At 36.3% G+C, this 21,467-nt stretch overlaps 2 protein-coding genes across 2 annotated transcripts in view; both read left to right on the forward strand.

Annotated features, from left to right (window-relative positions):
- LOC114360581 (uncharacterized) overlaps nucleotides 1–5,759 on the forward strand; it is a 29,185-nt gene extending 23,426 nt beyond the window's left edge. The window contains exons 5-6 of the mRNA XM_028315319.1: nucleotides 658–748; nucleotides 5,628–5,759. Of these exons, the coding sequence (XP_028171120.1) occupies nucleotides 658–748; nucleotides 5,628–5,759 (223 nt within the window). The remainder of the gene's footprint in view (nucleotides 1–657; nucleotides 749–5,627) is intronic.
- The window catches only part of LOC114360580 (uncharacterized), a 58,370-nt gene continuing 37,564 nt past the window's right edge, over nucleotides 662–21,467 (forward strand). Inside the window, exon 1 of the mRNA XM_028315317.1 lies at nucleotides 662–748. The gene's annotated coding sequence lies outside the window, so the exon portion shown is untranslated. The remainder of the gene's footprint in view (nucleotides 749–21,467) is intronic.

A 21,467-nucleotide genomic window follows, 5' to 3' on the forward strand; every position in this document is an offset into this window, starting at 1 on the left:
CCTGACGGTACATTATGCAAGCATTTAAATATTTAACTTGTAATGCTCCACACAGTATGGAAATGAGAGGGATGACAATAATTAATGGTACGCGGTATTCACAACATGTTCCGTAGGCGGGTCTAGAGGTGATGCTGAAGACTTGTGGAAACTATTTATCTTCAGACCCATTCTATCTACCGGTTAACTATTGAATAGAAAGCATCTGCAGCTGTACAATGTACATGCCATAGTTAGAAACTTACTGAAAAAGAAAATATTATTGTTATCTTATTGTTGTCTTAAGTAACATTTCCTTCATGCCTAAAGTTAAAGTTTTCGGAGATAGGACCTGGGAGAGAATGATAGGCTATCTTTTGACGCGAAACTAAATCTTGAGTCTTTTTTAATTGGATTCTGCGATTGACCTAAATCTATCTTAAACTATAGTGATCTTTATATGAAGAAAGCTTGCTCATGAAAAGCCTAATAACTTAAAGTCTTAGCTTAGAAAATGTAGAGCGGGAAAACAGATGCAGTCTGCATAACGAACGAATCGGTTTAGTAGAGTAAAAGTAAAAGTAGAATAGATTTTTACAGATGGAACTTTTAAGGTTTTATCTCAAGTCTTCCCCAACCAATGACCTTTATCTAATATAGTGATTGTTTGTCCCCCAGGTGCCTATGTCGCCGGTACTGCCCCTCGTTCTGCAAGAAGCCGCCTAGCTCCTCGGTCTCCGACAGCAGCGAGAAGCAGGATGCCAACCAGGTCAGTGTAACTTCATTATATTAAAGAAAAACAACGGTTAACCCCTCCAGCTGAGTTAAATATACGCGTGTAGAGTGGGTTCACCACGTTCGCCGGTGATCGAACTACTTCGTGTTGACAGCCTGATGCTGTTAGATTAGTGTCGGCAATTAAATACTTCTTCGTAAAAAGGTAATACTTACTATGCCTCTTCTTGGTATGTGTAGGCACACTACTATCCGTTTTGCACTGGAGGGAGATCCAACCTTAACTTCGAACTCCTCCTATGTTTTTCTGATTAATTTCGTTGCGGGTCCAATGACAGTTTAACTTTACAGGTGGAAACAGTCCTTTCACTATCATCGTAGGTTCAATTAATACAATACAATAATTTTGTGCAGGAACTTTTATTGCCTGTGTTAAGTAGTTTACTACATATCTATATTGAAATATGTACCTATGTTTGTGGAGAAATACCTATTGTGTTAACAGACCAACAGGTTTTCAATTTTCGTATTGTAAAATCGGTCCAGCCGTTTTCAAGCGTCGCGCTCAGCATCAATTAATATTTATACTATAGATAAGTATTCATTACAAGTCAAGTTTTTATGGCAAATTGGAGTTTAATGCCAAAATTGCATAAGGTAATTATAACATAATTGGTATTAGCAACACAAAAGCAATATTTCGGTTTTAACAATTGCAATATAAAATAAATGTCAGTGGTGATACACGTCGATTTAACTACAATCAATTCATTACAGCATCAAATTTAAATGATAAATGAAGCTCGTAACACCATTTATTTTAATTTTATCAGCACGTTTCTGGTTATTGCAACTTTGACATGCACTCGAAATCAAAAGTTTCATAGGTCTGGTGCTTCATCTGTGGTTAGAGTTAGGCTAAATTTGAGATTCGATGTCCAATAGGGACACACTTAGCTTAAAATATTGGTTGGTTTAATGATTGGTTAGGAAATTCCAAGCTGTTGTTAAATTAACCAACAAAGTAAATGTTATTTTAAGTTTAGGAAAGCCTACGAGGCTTTCCTAAAGCCAGTTTATGCTATATCAGATGCCAATAGTGTCTCATAAAGTCTGATATCAGGGCTGTATTTTGTCCATTTGTTACAACTCACACGATACAAGAATATACGTCCTGCCATTTAATCAAAAAGGAAGCGAGTAAAGTTTTTTTAAAATCAATTTACATACATTTTCGGTATCAGAAAAAAGGCGCATCTGCTCAATATTTCGTATAATTTTCTCATAAAGATCTTAGGGGCTATAAGCTGAAAGGGCACAACTTACTTAGATATTCATATAACCAAAAAAATTTGGTCGCTCAAACTCAATTATTAAGTTAGGAACTAAGCATTAAAAAGATAACTCGAAATATCAAATGGACTAAAATGAAATTCGAAAAAGCTTTTCAATGGCCTGTCATAGTATTTCCATAAAGTTCATGCCCCTGTTTAACTTACAATTTCATCCCAAAAGTCATCGGCTTATTTTGCCACGTTTCATCTTCTTATTTTTAAATTAGCTTTGTAGCTATTTTGCGAAACTCTTAACTGTGTTTAGGAACTTTTCTTGCAAAATCTTGGGACGAGCTTTTACTGTTATTATTTCAGCGTTCATATTTATATGAAGCCTTATAATATCTGCATAAAAAGGCCTTTGTGAGGAAGTATTTTGTCCTGGGAGAGGGTTGCGGCGATCTAAATAATAATGATCTTTGTATACTTACGTTATCTAGGTCTATATACTATGACAACTATGACCGGAATAAAATGTTATGAATACAGTGTGCTTACCATGGGTTTACATTAGGTGAGCTCGCTAGCGAATACGTCAAAAAATTGAATGAAGATTTTATTTCTTGAAAGTAGCCGCTAGGGGCGCTGCACAATATGTCATACATTTAAATGTCATTTTTTTACGCAGTCGCTAGCGAGCACACCTAACGTAAACTCATGGTAAGCACACAGAAATGTTGGGAGAGATGAGAAAGTGTATATGTACTCGTATAAATTCAAGTAGGTAGGCAGAGTTAGTTATCAAGTGGTATTAAGTAGATACGTACTCATAGATGTAGAGTCTTGGATTCAAAGAAATATAATTAATATACATACCTACATAGGATAAATTAACGAATTTGTTTTTAGTGCTAGCTTTCAGATAATTGCAGATAGGTATTTTATTTACACAAATAATTTATTTCTTTATGATACAAACAGATAACTATAATTCCCTTTCATTTATTCNCAAAGCTGTAGCACCACTGTGCATCGTAGTATTTGAGATCAAAGTCAGTCGTTTCGTATATTTTTAGAGCTCAAATACTACGATGCACAGTGGTGCTACGGCTTTGGTGCCATAGTAATAAATGCTAAGGCGGACGTATTCGATCAGAATACAGCACTTTTATTTTTTGGCCGGCACTTTTGATTTTGGACCAAAATGGATGATGTCCTTTAAATGATAAATGAAGCTCGTAACACCATTTATTTTAAATTTATCAGCACGTTTCTGGTTATTGCAACTTTGAAATGCACTCGAAATCAAAAGTTTCATAGGTTTGGTGCTTCATCTAAGTAGTCTAATGGTTAGAGTTAGGTTGAATTTTAGATTCGATGTCCAATAGGGACGCACATAGCTTAAAATATTGGTTTATTGGTGGTTTAATGATTGGTTAGGAAATTACAAGCTGTTGTTAAATTAACCTCTTAAGGCAGTTTATGCTATATCAGATGCCAATAGTGTCTCATAAAGTCTGATATCAGGGCTGTGTTGTGACCATATGTTACAACTCACACGATACATGAAGATACGTCCTGTCATTTAATCAAAAAGGAAACGATTGAAGTTTTTCTAAAACAATTTACATACATTTTCGGTATCAGAAAAAAACCGCATCTGCTCAATTTTTCGTATAATTTTCTCATAAAGATCTTAGGGACTATAAGCTGAAAGGGCACACTTACTTAGATATTCATATAATCAAAAAAAATTTGGTTGCTCAAACTCAATTATTAAGTTAGGAAGTAAGCATTAAAAGATAACTCAAAATATCAAATGGACTAAAATGAAATTCGAAAAAGCTTTTCAAAAGGCCTGTCATAGTATTTCCATCAAGTTCATGCCCCTGTTTAACTTACAATTTCATCCCAAAAGTCATCTGCTTATTTTGCCACGTTTCATCTTCTTATTTTTAAATTAACTTTGTAGCTATTTCGCGAAACTCTTAACTGTGTTTAGGAACTTTTCTTGCAAAATCTTGGGAAGAGCTTTTACTGTTATTATATCAGCGTTCATACTTATATGAAGCCTTATAATATCTGCATAAAAAGGCCTTTGTGAGGAAGTATTTTGTCCTGGGAGAGGGTTGCGGCGATCTAAATAATAATGACCTTTATATACTTACGTTATTTAGGTCTATATACTATGACAACTATGGCCGAAATAAAATGTTATGAATACAGAAATGTTGGGAGAGATGAGAAAGTGTATATGTATAAATTCAAGTAGGTAGGCAGAGTTAGTTATCAAGTGGTATTAAGTAGATACGTACTCATAGATGTAGAGTCTTGGAATCAAAGAAATATAATTAATATACATACCTACATAGGATAAATTAACGAATTTTTTTTAGTGCTAGCTTTCAGATAATTGCAGATAGGTATTTTATTTACACAAATAATTTATCTCTTTATGATAGAAACAGATAACTATAATTCCCGTAAATTTATTCGCACGAAACAAACATATTATCTTCATAAGAGATTTTACTAGATCATTTCTTTTGATCTCATCTCACACGAAATAATATTTATCAAAGGGAGCGTAATATATTTCTTGGAATACAAATACATGTAATAAACAACGGGTTACTCATGAGCCCGAGGGTAGAGACATAGTAAAATATGAATAGTAGCACACCTTTGTTAACATCTTAATATGTATTTTTTTTCATCCACAACGAGGAAGCTCTTGGCCTGTATCTCACCTGATGCTAAGTGACGATCAGGCCGAAGGTGGAAGCGAGCTTCACCGGGAATCCTCAACCACGGATGAACTGGCTATCTTACCTCTAACACAACAATGCTGTTAACATTGTTGTTATAGCGACAGACTTAGGTAAGATGGTGGTACTCTTACATAAACGCAAGTTAATGTCATAACCTTTTCTTTTAAGTGTGGTAAAATCATGTTTTAAAGAGTACTTTCCTAGAAAAAGTAGAGTCAAGCCTCCCGTGCATTAGGCCACCTGGCTGTGGTAGGAAATCCGACATATGGATGATGATGATGAACACTCTTGGCTGCTTAGTGCGCGGGTTCCCATACATCGTCAAATGTTCGACTGGCTGCAGCCAGGCTGCTTATGCGCGGGGTCACTTAGGGCCAGAACAGACGGCGAAACGCAACTGCAACGAAACTGCAACTTTCTGATGATTCTGATGAATGAAACTGAAACTGAAAGTTTCAAACTGGTTGCGTCATGTGTGGTCTCTCAAGGGACGCTATGGCAGAAACTTAGATGCAACTCAAAAGTAACTAGCAGTTGCAGTTTCGTTGCTGTTGCGTTTCACCGTCTGTTCGGGGCCTTAGTTTAAAATAACTCGAATTGTTCAGCGATAAATTTTAAGTGTCAGATAAGATAGAGGAATAAAATATCTTTGCCAAGCTGGCTCCTGATGTTAAGTTGAAAACAGTCCTGATGTTTTTCTGTAGCGAAAATATAGCACCTGCTCATGTAAAATGTTTGCATTTTAGTTGCCAAGCTTGCTCTTAATAGCAAGGTTATGACTCTACATTGGCTTTGTAACAGCCCTAATGGTTCGCCGTAGCAAAGATAAAGTACTCAGTTCGTACTACTCCTTGTTTTACTGTTGTAGCGTCGAAAGCAATCGATACAACGATCATGGGGCCCAGGGGACGAAAGCTCGCAACTCTTTATAGACAGCTTTACGGCGCTGTCTGCGAAAGCTGACTATCCATATAAAGTTCTAAGCAAGTATAGCAGCTAGTAGAGCTGTGCCCGCGACTTCGTGCGCGTCAAAATAGTTTCAAATTCAAATGCTTTATTGCTATTCCAAACGTTAAATAGGATGTAATTACTGATAGTTTGAATCATTATTCCCCTTTTTTTAACATATTTCATTGATGCTCTACGCCTATTGGTCGTAGCGTGATGTGTTGTGTAGTGAAGTGTAATGTATGTAGCTTTTAGTCTTCCTCTATAAATGGATTATCCAACACAACATTTATAATTATTTCGGACCAGCAGGCTTACTCAAATGTTTTCTATTCTACTTGTCATTCTAGCTATTCAATAACCGATATAAGCAGTGTTCAATATAGTGCACTATATTGCCTTATGATGTAGGCCGCTACCAACCGTGCGATGTGGAAGTCATTGGGGGAGGCCTATGTTCAGCAGTGGACGTCCTATGACTGAAATGATGATGATGATGATATTGTCTTATATTGAAGCAAGATAATGGTGGCCTGTAGTTCCTGAGATTAGCGCGTTCAAACAAACAAACTCTTCAGCTTTATAATATTGGTATAGAAGTATAGATAGGTAATGTTGACCCTCTGCTAGGCATATGAGTGGATGGCTGTATATTGAGGCCGTTTCGGACCCAGAAAGTTAACTGCCGCCCGGGGTGTAATGTTCGTAACGTCTGCTATTGTTGTTATATACTTTTGAACCATTGTGCTACGTATTTCGAATTAGTCGCGGGTTCGAATTCTGAAAGGAGCAAAGGTTTGTGCGATAAAAATAAATTTTTAGATTTTAGATGCTGTATGAACCTATACACGATCTCTCAGTGATCCATTACCGCGTTAAAAACCTGTTTAAATTAATTATAGTTTACCATTATTAAGTTTTTTTAAGGTTATTTAAAGTGTCTGCGAAAACGTTTACATAATTATTTTGACATTAAATAAAAGGCCCTATGAACTAACATTTTCCTTGCGATGAAACTTTAATAGTGCATGAGATGATTATTTCGAGACGATGAGAGTTTTTCATTTGCCATAAAGAAAATTTAAAACGAGTAAACTCCACGACATAATACATGTTGCTCTAACTATTCCACAGGCGTTCGCGCTTATATAATCATTTGTTTTCTCAAAGTAAAATAGTTGTACACACGTCCAACAATTTTCATTAGGAGTTGCGGAGCTGAAACAGTGGAGCGAAGAGTTACGAGCGCAGTGCCCCCCGGGGGCCATCGCTGTTCCATCGATTGTTTGTTGTTGAAATTCGAAAGAATTCGATTTAGATTACTGTTTTGTCGGGCTGCTGTATAAATGAAAACTGTTAGCTTTATTTTATTAAGGAACATAATTATCTTAGTTGTCGTCTGCGATTAGATTTACTTACGTTTGATGTGATCATCTAAAACTACTATTTAAGTCTAGAAAGAAATCTTGTTTCTAAAATGTTTTCTTCGTCTTCTATTTGACATCTTGATAGGTCATGAACTTTTGCATTAATTTAGTTGCTTAGGTCAAACTAATTTTCAAGCAAAGCTAAGCGAATTAATTAGGAGTAGTTACGCCATTTTGAAATAACTAGATTAAGTAGTGAAAAAGATGAGCAATATTATGCAATCTAGTTCTCTATAAATTATCCAATTAAACCACGTACCTCGGAGTTCGTAAATGCTTAGTCTAGCTTAATATAACTGAGGCTAAATCTACAACAATATTCCCGCCAGAAGTTAAGTGTGCAAATTGCTTGTTATCTCGGAAGCTACATACGTGCCTTACGAATTCGGGGGTAATGAATAGGCGTTTGCCTCCATCGAGTTGATTATAAGGCTGATATTATGTAATTAATAGTAAAGACACGCGCGGGAAATATGATTACAACCGCCAACGCCTGTCAGATTGTGTCATGCAATATGTTTCATGTCGCGAACTTTGCTCGAGGTTTGATTTTCAAAAGTTTTCCAATGTTTGATTAGGTTTCGGTTTCTCCAATATATTAAAACAGAGCTATACTTATAATACTGATAAGTTATGTCGATATTCTTCGAAGGTCTATGTTCCATGTGAGTAAGAAATATCCCAGTCAAACTATTAAGTTACAAGACTCATACGTGTTATTACGAGTAGTTATATGTAGCTACTCTATAATTTAAGATCTTTTTGTGAAGAACATGAAGCATTTTAGATATGGCTGAACTTTATTCCATAATTTCAAACCATAATAATATTTTTCGATACACATGCAACTGGGCGAGCTGTCTAGTTAAAAATGTATCCCCCAAAGTCTGGTGCGACGTGCAAGGCACTAAATAAAGGGAGAAAATAATACGAAAGTTAATTCCGTGCAGACACGTCCTTACTTTATGCTTATTTTTTATGTAAACATGACCTAGATACGTCACTGTACATACGAGTAGATAATTAACAATATTAGCTTTTCCTATGTATTTGAAGTCTGTTTACTTATGAACTGTAAAACTGATTTTCTTCCTGGCTTTCAAAACGATTACGTTTCAAATATGTATACTGGTACAACCAGTCAAATTGGATTGGTTTGTTGCAATGGGAATGAGATTTGATTGAAAAAGATGTTGAATTAGTAGAGAATTTGTTTTCCTTCTAATTAGAGATAAGGTATCTCCGCCATTTGTAAATATAATATAAACTTCATGTAGAGTCCAAGCAAAAAAGATTTGAAAGACCAGAGGACGACGCATAATTTCTTGAATCTAGGGTAGTTTTATTACCCCTTTATTAATTTATTTAAAACACACGCAGTAGGTATTTTAGCATATTACAGAAGGCCATGTAAAACCGCCCATCTTTTTTGCGTGCCGCGGCGTGTTCGTCTCAATTTTCAGGTCGTATGTTTCCATCTGCTTACTTATTCAAATATGACACCTAAGACGCGCATTTGCATGTCTACGGACGGGCTTGTGCGTATGATTTAATGCCACGAATTCATGCTTCGTGAGATCCAAGCATCAAAAATGTAGGGACGTGTCTTTGAACTCTGCTGGAAGGTGTTATGGTCCTTTTTTGAAGGTTTATTCGAGAATCATTAGCATTGTATGAAGGTATAATATATTAACAAATTACTTATAGACGTTGTGTTTAGGTAGAGAAGGTAGGGTTAGAAACAGCTGCATTTCTGTTTGCGTCTTTAAGGTTTAAGTTTATGCCTACATCTTTTTTCTATAATGATGGTGATAGTTAGGTTACTTAGGTTGGAAACTTTTCTATGTTATGAAAAGGAAGATTTTCAAAGCAACATTTGGATTCGATAAAGTCGCATACTACTACTGTTTTGTGTGACTCTACAATGTTATTACTTCTATGTATTATTTGATCAATTCGGAAACTTAGTGAACCGATAAATATGGTCTGTATTATTACCGAAAATTAGCGCTATATTGTCTTCAGGTATTGTACTGAAACAACTATGCGTTACATAGTGTGGCTGTAAGATCTAAACTTCAACTTGTGCTTGTCGGAACTTAACTACAGTTTAACTGTAATTTAATCGTCAAAAGGACCGTTAACGTTCAAAACATTATTATCAACATCGTGCATAAGTTTCATGTTTTTGTTCAATTCAAAATCATTTAATTCAGTCTAATTACAGCTCGACTCAAAATAATTCAGAGAATTAAGCAGCTTGGCTTGCTCAGAGTAAGTCCTTAACCAATTTCGGCAAACGGCAAACGAAACCACAAGGCAGAACTAGGTTACTGCAAGCAAAAAGTTCAATATCGACGGAGTGCGGTCGCGCTGCATTTTTGGTGCAAGCCTCTAGGGCGGGGCTGTCTCTTTCTAACGTATAAGTGCGAGCGAGACGGCCGGATGCGCTTGACCTATGCGCCTGCGCCGATTTTGGCAGTTTGGCGGCTACTCTGCTAATATGTATTGCTATACTATGTATAGTGTATATGTTCGGCTTATGTAGTCCCTCCCTCGTCCTAAGGATCGTGACCTCATTGATTGCACACATAATGATCTCACGGCGTGAGTTAAGGTTAATGCTCACGAAATCTCAAGCTTAGGTATTTTATAGAAAGGTCGTTAGAAACGTAATTGTATACGAGTAGTATTTTTCTATTTGTGTAATTATTCAGTTATAAGTACCTAGTTATTTTAGATAGTTCTATACCTACTTTTGTCAAGGGTTAGAGAGTAAGTAAGAGTAGAGCCTAAATTAAACTTTACTACCATTTTCTTTCTTTTCAAAAGGTACATTCGAAGTGAAATTTCGTCATCTATCTATAGACGAAAATGTCGCGCCTATAAGTCCGAGAATTTTATTATTAAATAAAGCATCAATTAGCCAAGAATTGAATACCAAAAGTACTAATGCAATTCAGTCTTTTTGTAACTACCCTAACTTCAGATTCCTTAAATACACTTCAAAGTCAAAATCTTTTTCAGCGAGTTTTCAGTACCTTATCATTTATGTAATCTGTTCATTAAATGAGCCATTGTGTAATATTAGCCGTGGCTAACTAAATCAGTGTCCATCTTGGATGCTTAATTAATTTCATCAGGGTAATTAACGCTCCTACTCCGAAAAAATGTAATCTTGACTTTTATTTTATGGAGTAACTGCCATGTTTAAAATTGAGCTTACATTGTATACTACAGGTTTTTAACTTTAGCGTTTCATTACAATTACAATAGAGGCATTTATGTAATATACAAAATTACTCCATAAGAATGTCGCGATGAGACCTTTTTAATAAAACTCATTGTAATTTTACTGCACTGTATTTTGTTTCTTAACAAATTGGGACAAGTGAGATGAAAATGTCCCAATTATTTGCTGTCACAAATATAGATACTGGCGAACTGATATCGCCGATTGCGTTTGCGAACTCATACAAAGAAATTTAAAAAGAAAATAATCCCAACTAATATTATAAATGCGAAAGTAACTCTGTCTGTCTGTCTGTCTGTCTGTCTGTCTGTCTGTCTGTCTGTTACGCTTTCCCGCTTAAACCTCGCAACCGATTTTGATGAAATTTGGCATAGAGATAGTTTGAGTCCCGGGAAAGAACATAGGATAGTTTTTATCCCGGTTTTTGAAATAGGGACGCGCGCGATAAAGTTTTTCTGTGACAGACAAAATTCCACGCGGGCGAAGCCGCGGACGGAAAGCTAGTAGGTAGTGTCCGACCGAAGGTGTATTTTTGGCCGAAGCCGAAGCCGAAGCCGATTAATCGGCTATCGCCACGACCTTCGGCCGAAGCCGAAGCCGAAGCCGAAGGTTTATATTCTCTCAGCACTCAGTCAATTATTTTGTTCAATATTGTCTACAAGCTACAATTAATATTAAAATTAAATACCAAACAGTAAATACCTACCCCCTTACTAATAAAAAGTTACACAGTTGTTGAACACTGTTTTAAAATGACATTTCCATACTAAACGTCACTTTAAAACACTGATCAACGAGCGTGTAAGTTTTATTAGTAAGGGGGCTAGTCTTTATACAGCTAATTTTAAATTGGAAATCCAATTTATTAATTTGGAACTAGGAAATGATTCTAACAACAAAATAAACATTTCCTAACAAACTATATCCAATAGAAATTATAATAATTACCTATGAGAGTATAACATACAAATCCAAACCTATGTTAAATATCAGCTCCTCCAAAGCGCTAAACACGGAGGATATCGCGTGTGTAAGTACCTAAGTTTTTAAGTGTAATAAACCTAATATACACTAGAAATGATATTAAGTTCTAAAATAAAAACTCAAAACATTAATGAGAAAAACATGAACGATCCTAATTCATTCATTTACTAAATAAAATATGTATATCATTAAGTCGTTACTAATAGAAAATTTATATTAACTCATAATAACTACCGTATACAAAATAGGTACCTATTGATTTCTTACTAAATACTAAACAAATACGTGAGGATTGTCCTTTTCACTTGTTCACTTGTAAATCAACACTAATCTATCACAATTTAAAAGATAAGCACAAATTCAAAACAAAACACTCGTTTAAAAACACGTACGAACTTGTTTTGATGCATGCAATGTGATATTTTGACAGTGACTCCCCGCCGCCTCATGACATTCGTAACAGTTCGTTTAATCTCGGCAGTCGCTCGGACCTTCGGCGAAACCTTCGGCTTCGGCCGGGCTTTGGGCCGAAGCCGAATGTTTTGCCGAAGGTGGACTTTTTGGCCGAAGGTGGCCGAAGCCGAAGCCGAAGCCGAAGCTTCGGTCGGACACTACTAGTAGGTCATATTTACAAAATGCACACTATTTCTAAATGGTACTATCTAAGTTCTAACTTTTTATGTATGACGTTTCGTAATATGACGTCATCAAACAACCTCTAGAAAGGTTCTACTGAATCGCGCAAAATATGGAGACGGACAGTCTACTACGGCGATCGCATGAGCCTCAGTAATTTGGAATCGACTGAATATTATCAAGAATCAAGATGCTTGATCAATGCTCTTTAAAATTATTTATTAATCAAGTTGCTTCTTATGAATGCTTTATTCAAATTCCAATGTTGTTGAAGGCCCTTTCAGGGCATCATATAGCTTTCCCCACCACCACTTTGGGACATATCGGCTGATGCTGAGACGAAGTAGCGGAAGAAACTGAATATTTCAAAGTTAAAAAAGGGAACTTTCTCTAAATCTATCCCAAATTCACNATATTCACCTAGCGCCCCAAATATACTCGTAGCTTGCTCTACCATCACTTTGGGAAAACATGTCGGCTGGTGCTGACTGAGAAGAAATGGCCGAAGAAACTCAGCACTTCAACGCTAAGTTCATACAGCGAACTTTCTCTAAATCTCTCAAATTCACCCAGCATTTGTGTAGCACCCGACCAAATAGCGACTTGAAATTACATTCGGAAACTGGTCCGGGCCGCTCCCAACCGGCTTCGCCCAAATCTATAATACCTACATACTCTTCCTATCCTCTAGTACTCACGAATAATCGCCTGCACACATGCGCACTCACGCGCACAAGTGAGGACACAATTATGCGGTAATGCACGTACGGTGGGTTAGGGAGAGAAAAATGAAGCAAATGCCAAAGTTGCAGCAGCTGTTGTGTTAGTCTTATGCCCGTTTTCACCTTCAATCACTAATTTTTAAGTGACCCCTATGAAAAAAAAATGCTTAAGTCACCATAGGGAAAAATTCATAACTTGAAAATTAGGGATTGATGGTGAAAACGGGCATTAGAATCTTAGAAACCAAGGTAAAGATAAAGTCATCGTTAAATCATCATGCCTTACTTCAGTAGAGTTCTTAATATGTTTCCTTCCACCATGTTTCTCAGTCAATACGTTATTGTCAAAAAAACCAAAAGAAATATACGGTGATGTGATGTGTAAGTTGCCTATCCGAAATCGATCAAATAATTTTCTTTTCATCGTGACTTCATATTCATACCCACTGGTTCTTCTACCATAATTATGGAAGTTATTAATTGTACGTTCCAAGTGTTATTATTTAAATCAATGATAGCGCCCTGTAATTTCAGCACAATATGTTAACATAACTTTCAAAACACCGCACTCTCACCGATCGTGCTGCGTGCAGTCCACAAATTATTGCCAAAATTTCCCTTTGCCCTTATCGCGCATGTGTGCGATGCGCAAGAGTGGTTCCACACACCACTATGCCTTGCCCATGTGTGCGGCACACAGGGATGCGAAGCCGGTTCTACTGCAGCACACTTAGGGTGCTTATATCGTCAATAGTTATAGTTATATGACCAAAATGTTCGACTACCACCACATTTTGTGGCCCGCAAAGTTCAACCGCAAGCAACATTTGGTATTTGGTAAGTGTACTTTTGATGTTTTAGTTTAGGGTTTTGTAAAGCCGTTGGTAGAGTTGTGGAGATAGTGTGTCGAGGATTTAAGTGTGGGTGGAAAATTTAGGAAAATAGCATGTTTGGGAATAACCGCGTTGCTTAAAGAATTCTCATTCTAAAATCGCATTATTTAACCAATACTCGTACATGAAACAGGGGATAATCTTTCAAAGTGAAGTTATGTAAGCATACCTAGTGTCTTGAAAAGGGCCTACATTCTACTAAATAATTTGAATTTGAACTTCGAAAAGAGATTTTATTAGATCTATATTTTTGGGTATTTTATTCCAGAACTTATTTTAGTTCTTTTCACCCAGAATTATTACTTATTTGATATTGATGTCAATAAAGTTTTTCTTTCTAAAATCTATTTATTTAATAAACATTAAGATAATAAATTTTATAACATTAACTTAAAATTACTTAAAAACTAAAAATTTAAAAATTACTAACGATAAAAAAAGCTTATTTCAGCAGAAAAGTCCTTTCCAACAGTAACCTATTCAAGGCAGACTTTTGTGCGACAACAAAGGATGTTTATTCTAACGCCTACACAGTAAGGGCAGGTGAGAAAAAGTGTATTTCTCATATTCCTGAATGCCGGCACTTTCACAGGAAACGAAGGATTTACGCGCTTGGCGAAACTACGGTTGAGCGATGAAACATTCTTTTGCTTAAATAAATATCTCTTATGTTCAAACCATGGTACAACGAGCTATATTTTGTGGCATTATGTGGCCGCCACTAACCTGAGTGGAAATCATTGGCCCATGTTCAGCAGTGGACGTCCTATGGCTGAAATGATGATGATAATTCAGTAGTTGTTAGTAATGTGTTATTGTGAAATAAAATGGTATATCGCTTGATGTGCTGGCGACTGTACCTCACATGTGATATCTTTCTAAGCGTTTTTAATTCATTTCATAAGCAAATTTTACTGATGACTTTAATAGATTAGACAAAGAATTTCGCCTTATTGTAAGCATTCCTTAAGTTGATTTCTACATTGTTCGTTCGTTTCAGCCGAAAGACGTCCACTGCTGGACAAAGGCCTCCCCCAAGGATTTCCACAAAGACTGGTCCTGCGCCGCTCGCATCCAGGCACCTCCCGCGACCTGCACCAGATCGTCGGTCCACTTAGTTGGAGGCCTGCCCACGCTACGTATTCCGGCTCGTGGTCGCCACTTAAGAATTTTCCTGCCCCAGCGGCCATCAGCTCTACGAGCTATGTGCCACTACCACTTGATTTTAGCGATTCTGCGGGCTATGTCAGTCGCTCTGGTTCTCCTAAGGATCTCCTCATTTCTCATTCGATCACGATTTCGACATAAATATATTAAATAAATCATGTTGAATAATCATCGAATAATTAAAAACTCCTTTGCGCCGGAGAAATTTTTCAAAAAACATCACCCTCTTTCGCTATTCAGCAAGTCGCAAAATGACATTGTTCCGGGTTAATTATCGCTTTGTTAATTAATTTAATTTGCAATCATTATGTCATTCTCACGGATTGCGCNTTATGTGGCCGCCACTAACCTGGAAATCATTGGCCTATGTTCAGCAGTGGACGTCCTATGGCTGAAATGATGATGATGATTCAGTAGTTGTTAGTAATGTGTTATTGTGAAATAAAATGGTACATCGCTTGATGTGCTGGCGACTGTACCTCACATGTAACACCTTTCTAACGCCCGTATTTCACAAACATTACTATGAGGTCTCACAGTGTGCGTGGACGTATAGGGTGACGCGCGAACCAATCACAGATCTCTATTCAACGCTGTGCATTCGATTTGCTGCTTCACCTAAGCATTTTTAGTTCATTCATACGCAGTGGGGGTTACTGAAATTTTACTGACGAAGTGACGACTTTTGCGAACGCCTTATTAAATTGTACGCATTCCTTATGTTGATTTATACATATATCTATTAAATAAATCATGTTGAATAATCATCGAACAATTAAAAACTCCGTTGCGCCGGAGAAACTTGTCAAAAAACATCTCCCTCTTTCGCTATTCAGCAAGTCGCAAAATGACATTGTTCCGGGTTAATTATCGCTTTGTTAATTAATTTAATTTGCAATCATTATGTCATTCTCACAGATTGCGCCTTCTGCAGCGGGCACAATGAAATATACTCGATCAGCAAGATAATGATGCTAATTGGAAATAAATTATGTGGCTTTTTATTAAATAATGCATCTACAAATCAGAGCTTTTTAAGCTTTACTATTGCAATAAAAAGATAAATAAATTATTTAGGTTTAGAACAATAGATAGAGTAATTTTGTGTATTCAAAACGTTCAACGTTCAAAACGTTTATTGCATTTCACATTGCAATTTATATGTTGTTACAAAATAGAAGTAGGTTTACACATGTGACGCCCTGCAAGGGCACAGCAAAACATCAAAGAGAGGTAAAATAATTGTCCTTATAAAATGGTAATAAACAAGTATTTCAGCTGATCTTTAGTATGGTATTTTACTGATCGTTTGACGCTACCACAGAATAAATAATAGTAGTACCCGCTAAACACAGGTCTGTATGAGACACAAAGTAAAGACTCATAGTAGAGGACACATTAAGAGCTAAGAATATGCAAGTATAATCTTGTAGGTAATAATATGAATCTTGTAAAAACCTTGATAAATTGTCCAAAGAAAAGTATCAGTTAAGCTAGCAAAATCTTGTTAAAACAGCTTGTTCTAAGTTTTAATTAAGAGAATATCAGTTTACAACGTTTTATCGGTGTTAAGAATAATGATAACAATGTAACCAACTAACGGAAAAGTTTTAAGATGAGATTCTTCGGTCTTGAAGGTGTTTGGTTGCTCGTTCAATGATATTCCGTTTAGCAAAAGTTTCTTGAGTTTCGAAAACTATGCAAAATTATCAAAATATGCAAACTAATATCATAAATGCTAAACAAACTTTGTTTGTTACGATTTCACGCTTGAACTGCTGAAAAATGTTTTAGAATTCTGTACAAAAATAGATGAAACCCAGTAGAAAAACACTAAGTACCTTTTGTTGCAAAAAATATTCTAAACTTACCTAGTGAATTATTTTGTATAAAAAACTCCTCAGTTTTCATGTAGACGATATGACAACTCGTTAATTGTTTAGGTGAGAAATAAAATGTTTGCGATAAAGGCATCCTGTAACCAACTGAAATCGGTTAGCAAATTACTGAGTCTTTGTAGGAATGTAGGATCTATAGCTATACTACTTAATATTATAAATGCGAAAGTAACTCTGTCTGTCTGTCTGTCTTGCTTTCACGCCTAAACCACTGAACCGATTTTGATGATGAAATTTGGCATAGNAAACATATAGATAGTTTATGTCCCGGGAAAGGACATAGGATAGTTTTTATCCCGGGGTTTGAAACAGGGACGCGCGCGATAAAGTTTTTCTGTGACAGACAAAATTCCACGCGGGCGTAGCCGCGGGCGGAAAGCTAGTTTACAATCAGTTCTAAAGTAAAATGAAACATTAATTCAAAAAAGATATTTTTCTTATTTTTCTTTGAACAGATAAAGAACAGGCTGCAAACAGACGTTTCCATGTTTTTCTACACGAAAAATCGTTTCGTCAGATCGCTAAAGCATGCCATTCGATTGGTCCTGTCAACATGCATGCTAATCGTTAACGCCAAAGCCAACACGACTGCTGCTTAATATATTCGAATTATCTATGGTCAACACTTCGGGAATATTGCAAAAGTCGTTGCGTCAAACAATATCTGACCACGTCATGACTATTCATGCGTATTACCGACAACACATTATTATGCAGTGTCAATTTATTCAATACATTTTCAATTTCTGCATTTCGGCAGGGTTTATAATCGTTTATCATAATATAGCTGGCTTTGCCTTGTCCGGAATAAATGAGATTAAGAATCACCATTCGCCAAAAATGTGGTGACAAAATCGTTTAATAATCGTTTTTATTCGGGTTTAAGAGGATAGTGTTTATTGTATATTTAAATAAACGAATTGTTTCAACATCTGTTCTTAAAGTGACAAATAATTACAGCCCTCGTTTCTGCCACTGTAACACCTGTATTTGTCAATGAAACGTACTAGTTTCTGTGAGTGGGTGTAGTTGAGTAGGTAGCCATGATGGATGGGTCACAGTCTTAGATATTTTACTACAGAGAGAAAGCCTTGGCCAGCATCCCACGTGGCCAAAAGGGATGATTAAGCCGAATTCTTATGAAATTACCCTAGAACTCATTATTAGCACATTTACTTTAAGACCTTTTGTACACGGTAAACTTTTTAGCCGTACGACGCCGTGGCATTTGCGACCATTTATGTCAACAAGCTCACACATTGATTCATACTACACTGGCAACCTACATACCTACGGTGAATTAACGAAAAAACGATTGTGTACAAGAGGCCTAAGCCATATATCTCTTCCAGCCCCTTATAGAGAAGATTAATTAAAATCATGTCAATTAAATTAAAATAATATTTTTCATGTGATGAATATCATTAAAGTTTTTCATAATTAAATGTCAATTTAATAACTATTGATGAATTCGTTTACACTACACACTATAAGACAAATTACCCCCTAAGCTATTGAGTCAGTGCTACGGTGACCTTAACTTAATGCCTTTAAATAATTAGGTAACACGTTAAGTACTTAAATACACGATGCAGAGTGAATCGTTTACGTAAAATACGATGAGGTTTTGGCTAGAGAAAGTCCTTGAATTTTTAAGCCCGTATTCACGAACGATGCTTGCTTAAGTGAAGCAGCAAATCGAACGCACAGCGTTGAATAGAAGTCTGTGATTGGTTCGTGTGTCCACGCGCACTGTGAGACCTCTTACTAATGTTTGTGAATACTGGCATTAGAAACCGAGGGCTTCATGGTGCATGGAATAAACATTTAAGCTTGCAAAATCAGGTAAATAAGTACCTATAGATTTTTTTATTAAACTGGCGTAAAATCAATAATTATATTTTCCGTTAAAGTAGGTAGACTATCGTTCATTCATAATATACCTTATCCTACGACGGAAAGATTGGATATAAATATTCGTAACTTATGTAATTATTCCAATATTTTATCCAATCCTACATAATACACACGGTGGTAGGCGTTTGTACCTATTTTCTCACGCATGTATTTGTTGTCTCTTTAATCGGTTATTCATTGTGTAATTAGGCTTATCCTAAATTATTCGTAATAAAAATATTTATTCTGTGAATGTTCTCAAAGGCTGGACCTTACAATTTATCGAACACTTAGTACGCCTGTGTAAACTTTAGAACTTTACTTATGTCTGGTTATTTCTATTATTGTAATCACATTGTAAGGAAGTACTCGTAATTTAATAATTAATTTAACGACTCGAAAGTTAATTTTCTGATTTGAGTAATAAGTATGGTTTTTAATTGTTTGCATATGTTGTTTTTAGAATTAGTTATGCTTATTAAGTAAACTTTCCATTATAATTACCATAAACAAAAAAACACAATAATTAATTATCTATCATTTAAATCGTCTTAAGGTAAATCCTTGGGGGAGGTCTTTGTCACGGTAATAACATTCGGCTGAAACGAATGAAGGTTCAAAGTAAATAAAAACTCTAATTATGATAAAACGTTAATAAAACAAAGAAGAAAACCATATTTATTCATCGTTTGTACAATATACTTACCTCGTATTATGTTTTGAGTAAATAATGAAATAATGTGGAGCTAATTTGACGACAAGCTAGTGCAAAGTTTGTTACTGCCTTGTATTAGGTACATAGGATGTTTTGTAGATGACTACGATCGCAGTTCACTGCATCGTAACCAATCGTAACAAAGACGGACCTCGTTCTGCATAGCTTTCCAAACCTGAAGTACCGTTAGTACTGCAAACGACCGGTACAAAAGATGCTGTGGTTTCTCACACTACTGTAAACACCAACAAAATTACCACTCACTCTTAAGGTAAAGACTTAAGGTTGGTTTTACAAAAGAATTAAGTTGTGCAACTGTAAGCGATGTGGTAAATTTTATTCGGGTTGCAAAATGTATGGTGTGAGACAATGGTAATGCTTTTTTTGTGATTGACTCATAAAGTCTGTAGAGACAATGTTTGGAATTATTTGTAGCCTTAAAGGCCGGGGTCTATTCTCATAAATAAAACACTGGATACTTAACTTGCTCATTTTAAATACAATTAATCGTTTAGCATAAAAGCGCGCGGAGACGTCCACGCGCGTGTCTCTAATTTGAAGTTTCTAGACAGCAGCTCATTGACTATAACGATACCGATATTTTAACGTTAAATTTTTTCACAATTAACAGTAGTTCCCTATTTTGTTGTTATTGAGGAAAATACTTAACTGTCTGACAAAGGTACTTAACCAAAGGAGCTAGGTTACAAGTATGCCTTGTGTATATTTCAAGCCTGGTTGTGGTTAGAGAATCGAAAATTTGACTCTCTCTCAGAGGTTTTAGTGTCGACTCTACGTGGAAACACTTACCTAGTGTAAAATGGTTTGATTCGCAGTTACGTTAGGATATCGCAGGCTTGAATAAAATATTTGTATGACAAATACTTGTAGTATTTGAGCTATTCTACAAACGGGAAATATTATTCAAACTGTTTTCATGCGTACGAAGTTTCTGGCACAGCTTATACCTACAAATATGGCAATAGAAACCTGAAGTTTAACTAATTCAATCATAGACACAGTTACTGTTGCTCCCACCTGTCCAGCGCTGAATATTCACGGCTGACAAGTCAATCGAGTGTTTTATGATGAGCAGCCGCGCATCTGTCGCTATTAGCAGGTGTGAACACGCCTTAATACGGTCTCGACGTGTCGCGGCCGCGAATGAATTTTAATGATTTACTTACTTTTATAGTTAATGTCCAATTGGTTGACATTAACAAGATACAACCAAAAATTGTAATTAAATTCTCGCGTGGAGTTTCTTTGGAGAACTAGCTTTCTCCATTGAAGTTTGAATTTTACAAAACATGGGTACTTAAATACACTCGAGAATTGGTATTCCCAAAGGTATAATATGTATATTGTAAAGAATTATATTTCCAATAGAGTAGGTATCTGTACTTTTCATGGGCTGTAAAACGCGATTCTTCAATTCGGTTTATTTTATATCGCAATACAATCAGATGATGTCAACATTTTTAAAACTCAATTGACTTTATAATTTCTTCGAGAAACGAAATTGTGATTATTTAATGAACATATTGTTCTTATTAAAAATTGTCCTTTCCGGGACTATTCCCACCTCTCGTTCCCGCCGCTGCAACTGCCATGTAGTCCGGAATTACAGCTTGACTTGACCACCAATAAAAACCCAACCAGTGACCTTCAGAATTATTGTGAATAGAGTCAAATATCCAATTGGGTCGTCGTTTCAGCCAAATAACGTCCACTGCTGGACAAAATCCTCCCCCAAGGTTTTCCATAATGAACGGTCCTGCGCTGCCCGCATCCAGGCTCTTCCCGCGACCTTTACCAGATCGTCGGTCCACCTAGTAGTAGGCCTGCCCACGCTACGTCTTCCAGCCCGTGGTCGCCACTCGAGAACTTTCCTCGCCAATTGGGTACCTATTAATAAATAATTCGAATTTATACGGATGACATCACAAGTTAAACAATATCGCTTTTAATGTAAAAGGTGCTATTTCAACGTGTATTGTCTGTTATGCTGTCTGTACAAAAGCTAGCGTATCACCCAACCATTTGTACAACAGACTAAAACAAATAGCAGACGGATTTTCTCCCATCCGCCAACTGAAACTTCAGTTCACTAATTAGCCCTAAGTGAGCGTACTAACGAACTCTAGTTGCTGAGCTAACCGCCGTTAC

The sequence above is a fragment of the Ostrinia furnacalis genome, unplaced genomic scaffold (assembly GCF_004193835.3).
Source record: "Ostrinia furnacalis isolate ACB-3 unplaced genomic scaffold, ASM419383v2 OfSCF5087, whole genome shotgun sequence".
Lineage (NCBI taxonomy): Eukaryota > Metazoa > Arthropoda > Insecta > Lepidoptera > Crambidae > Ostrinia > Ostrinia furnacalis.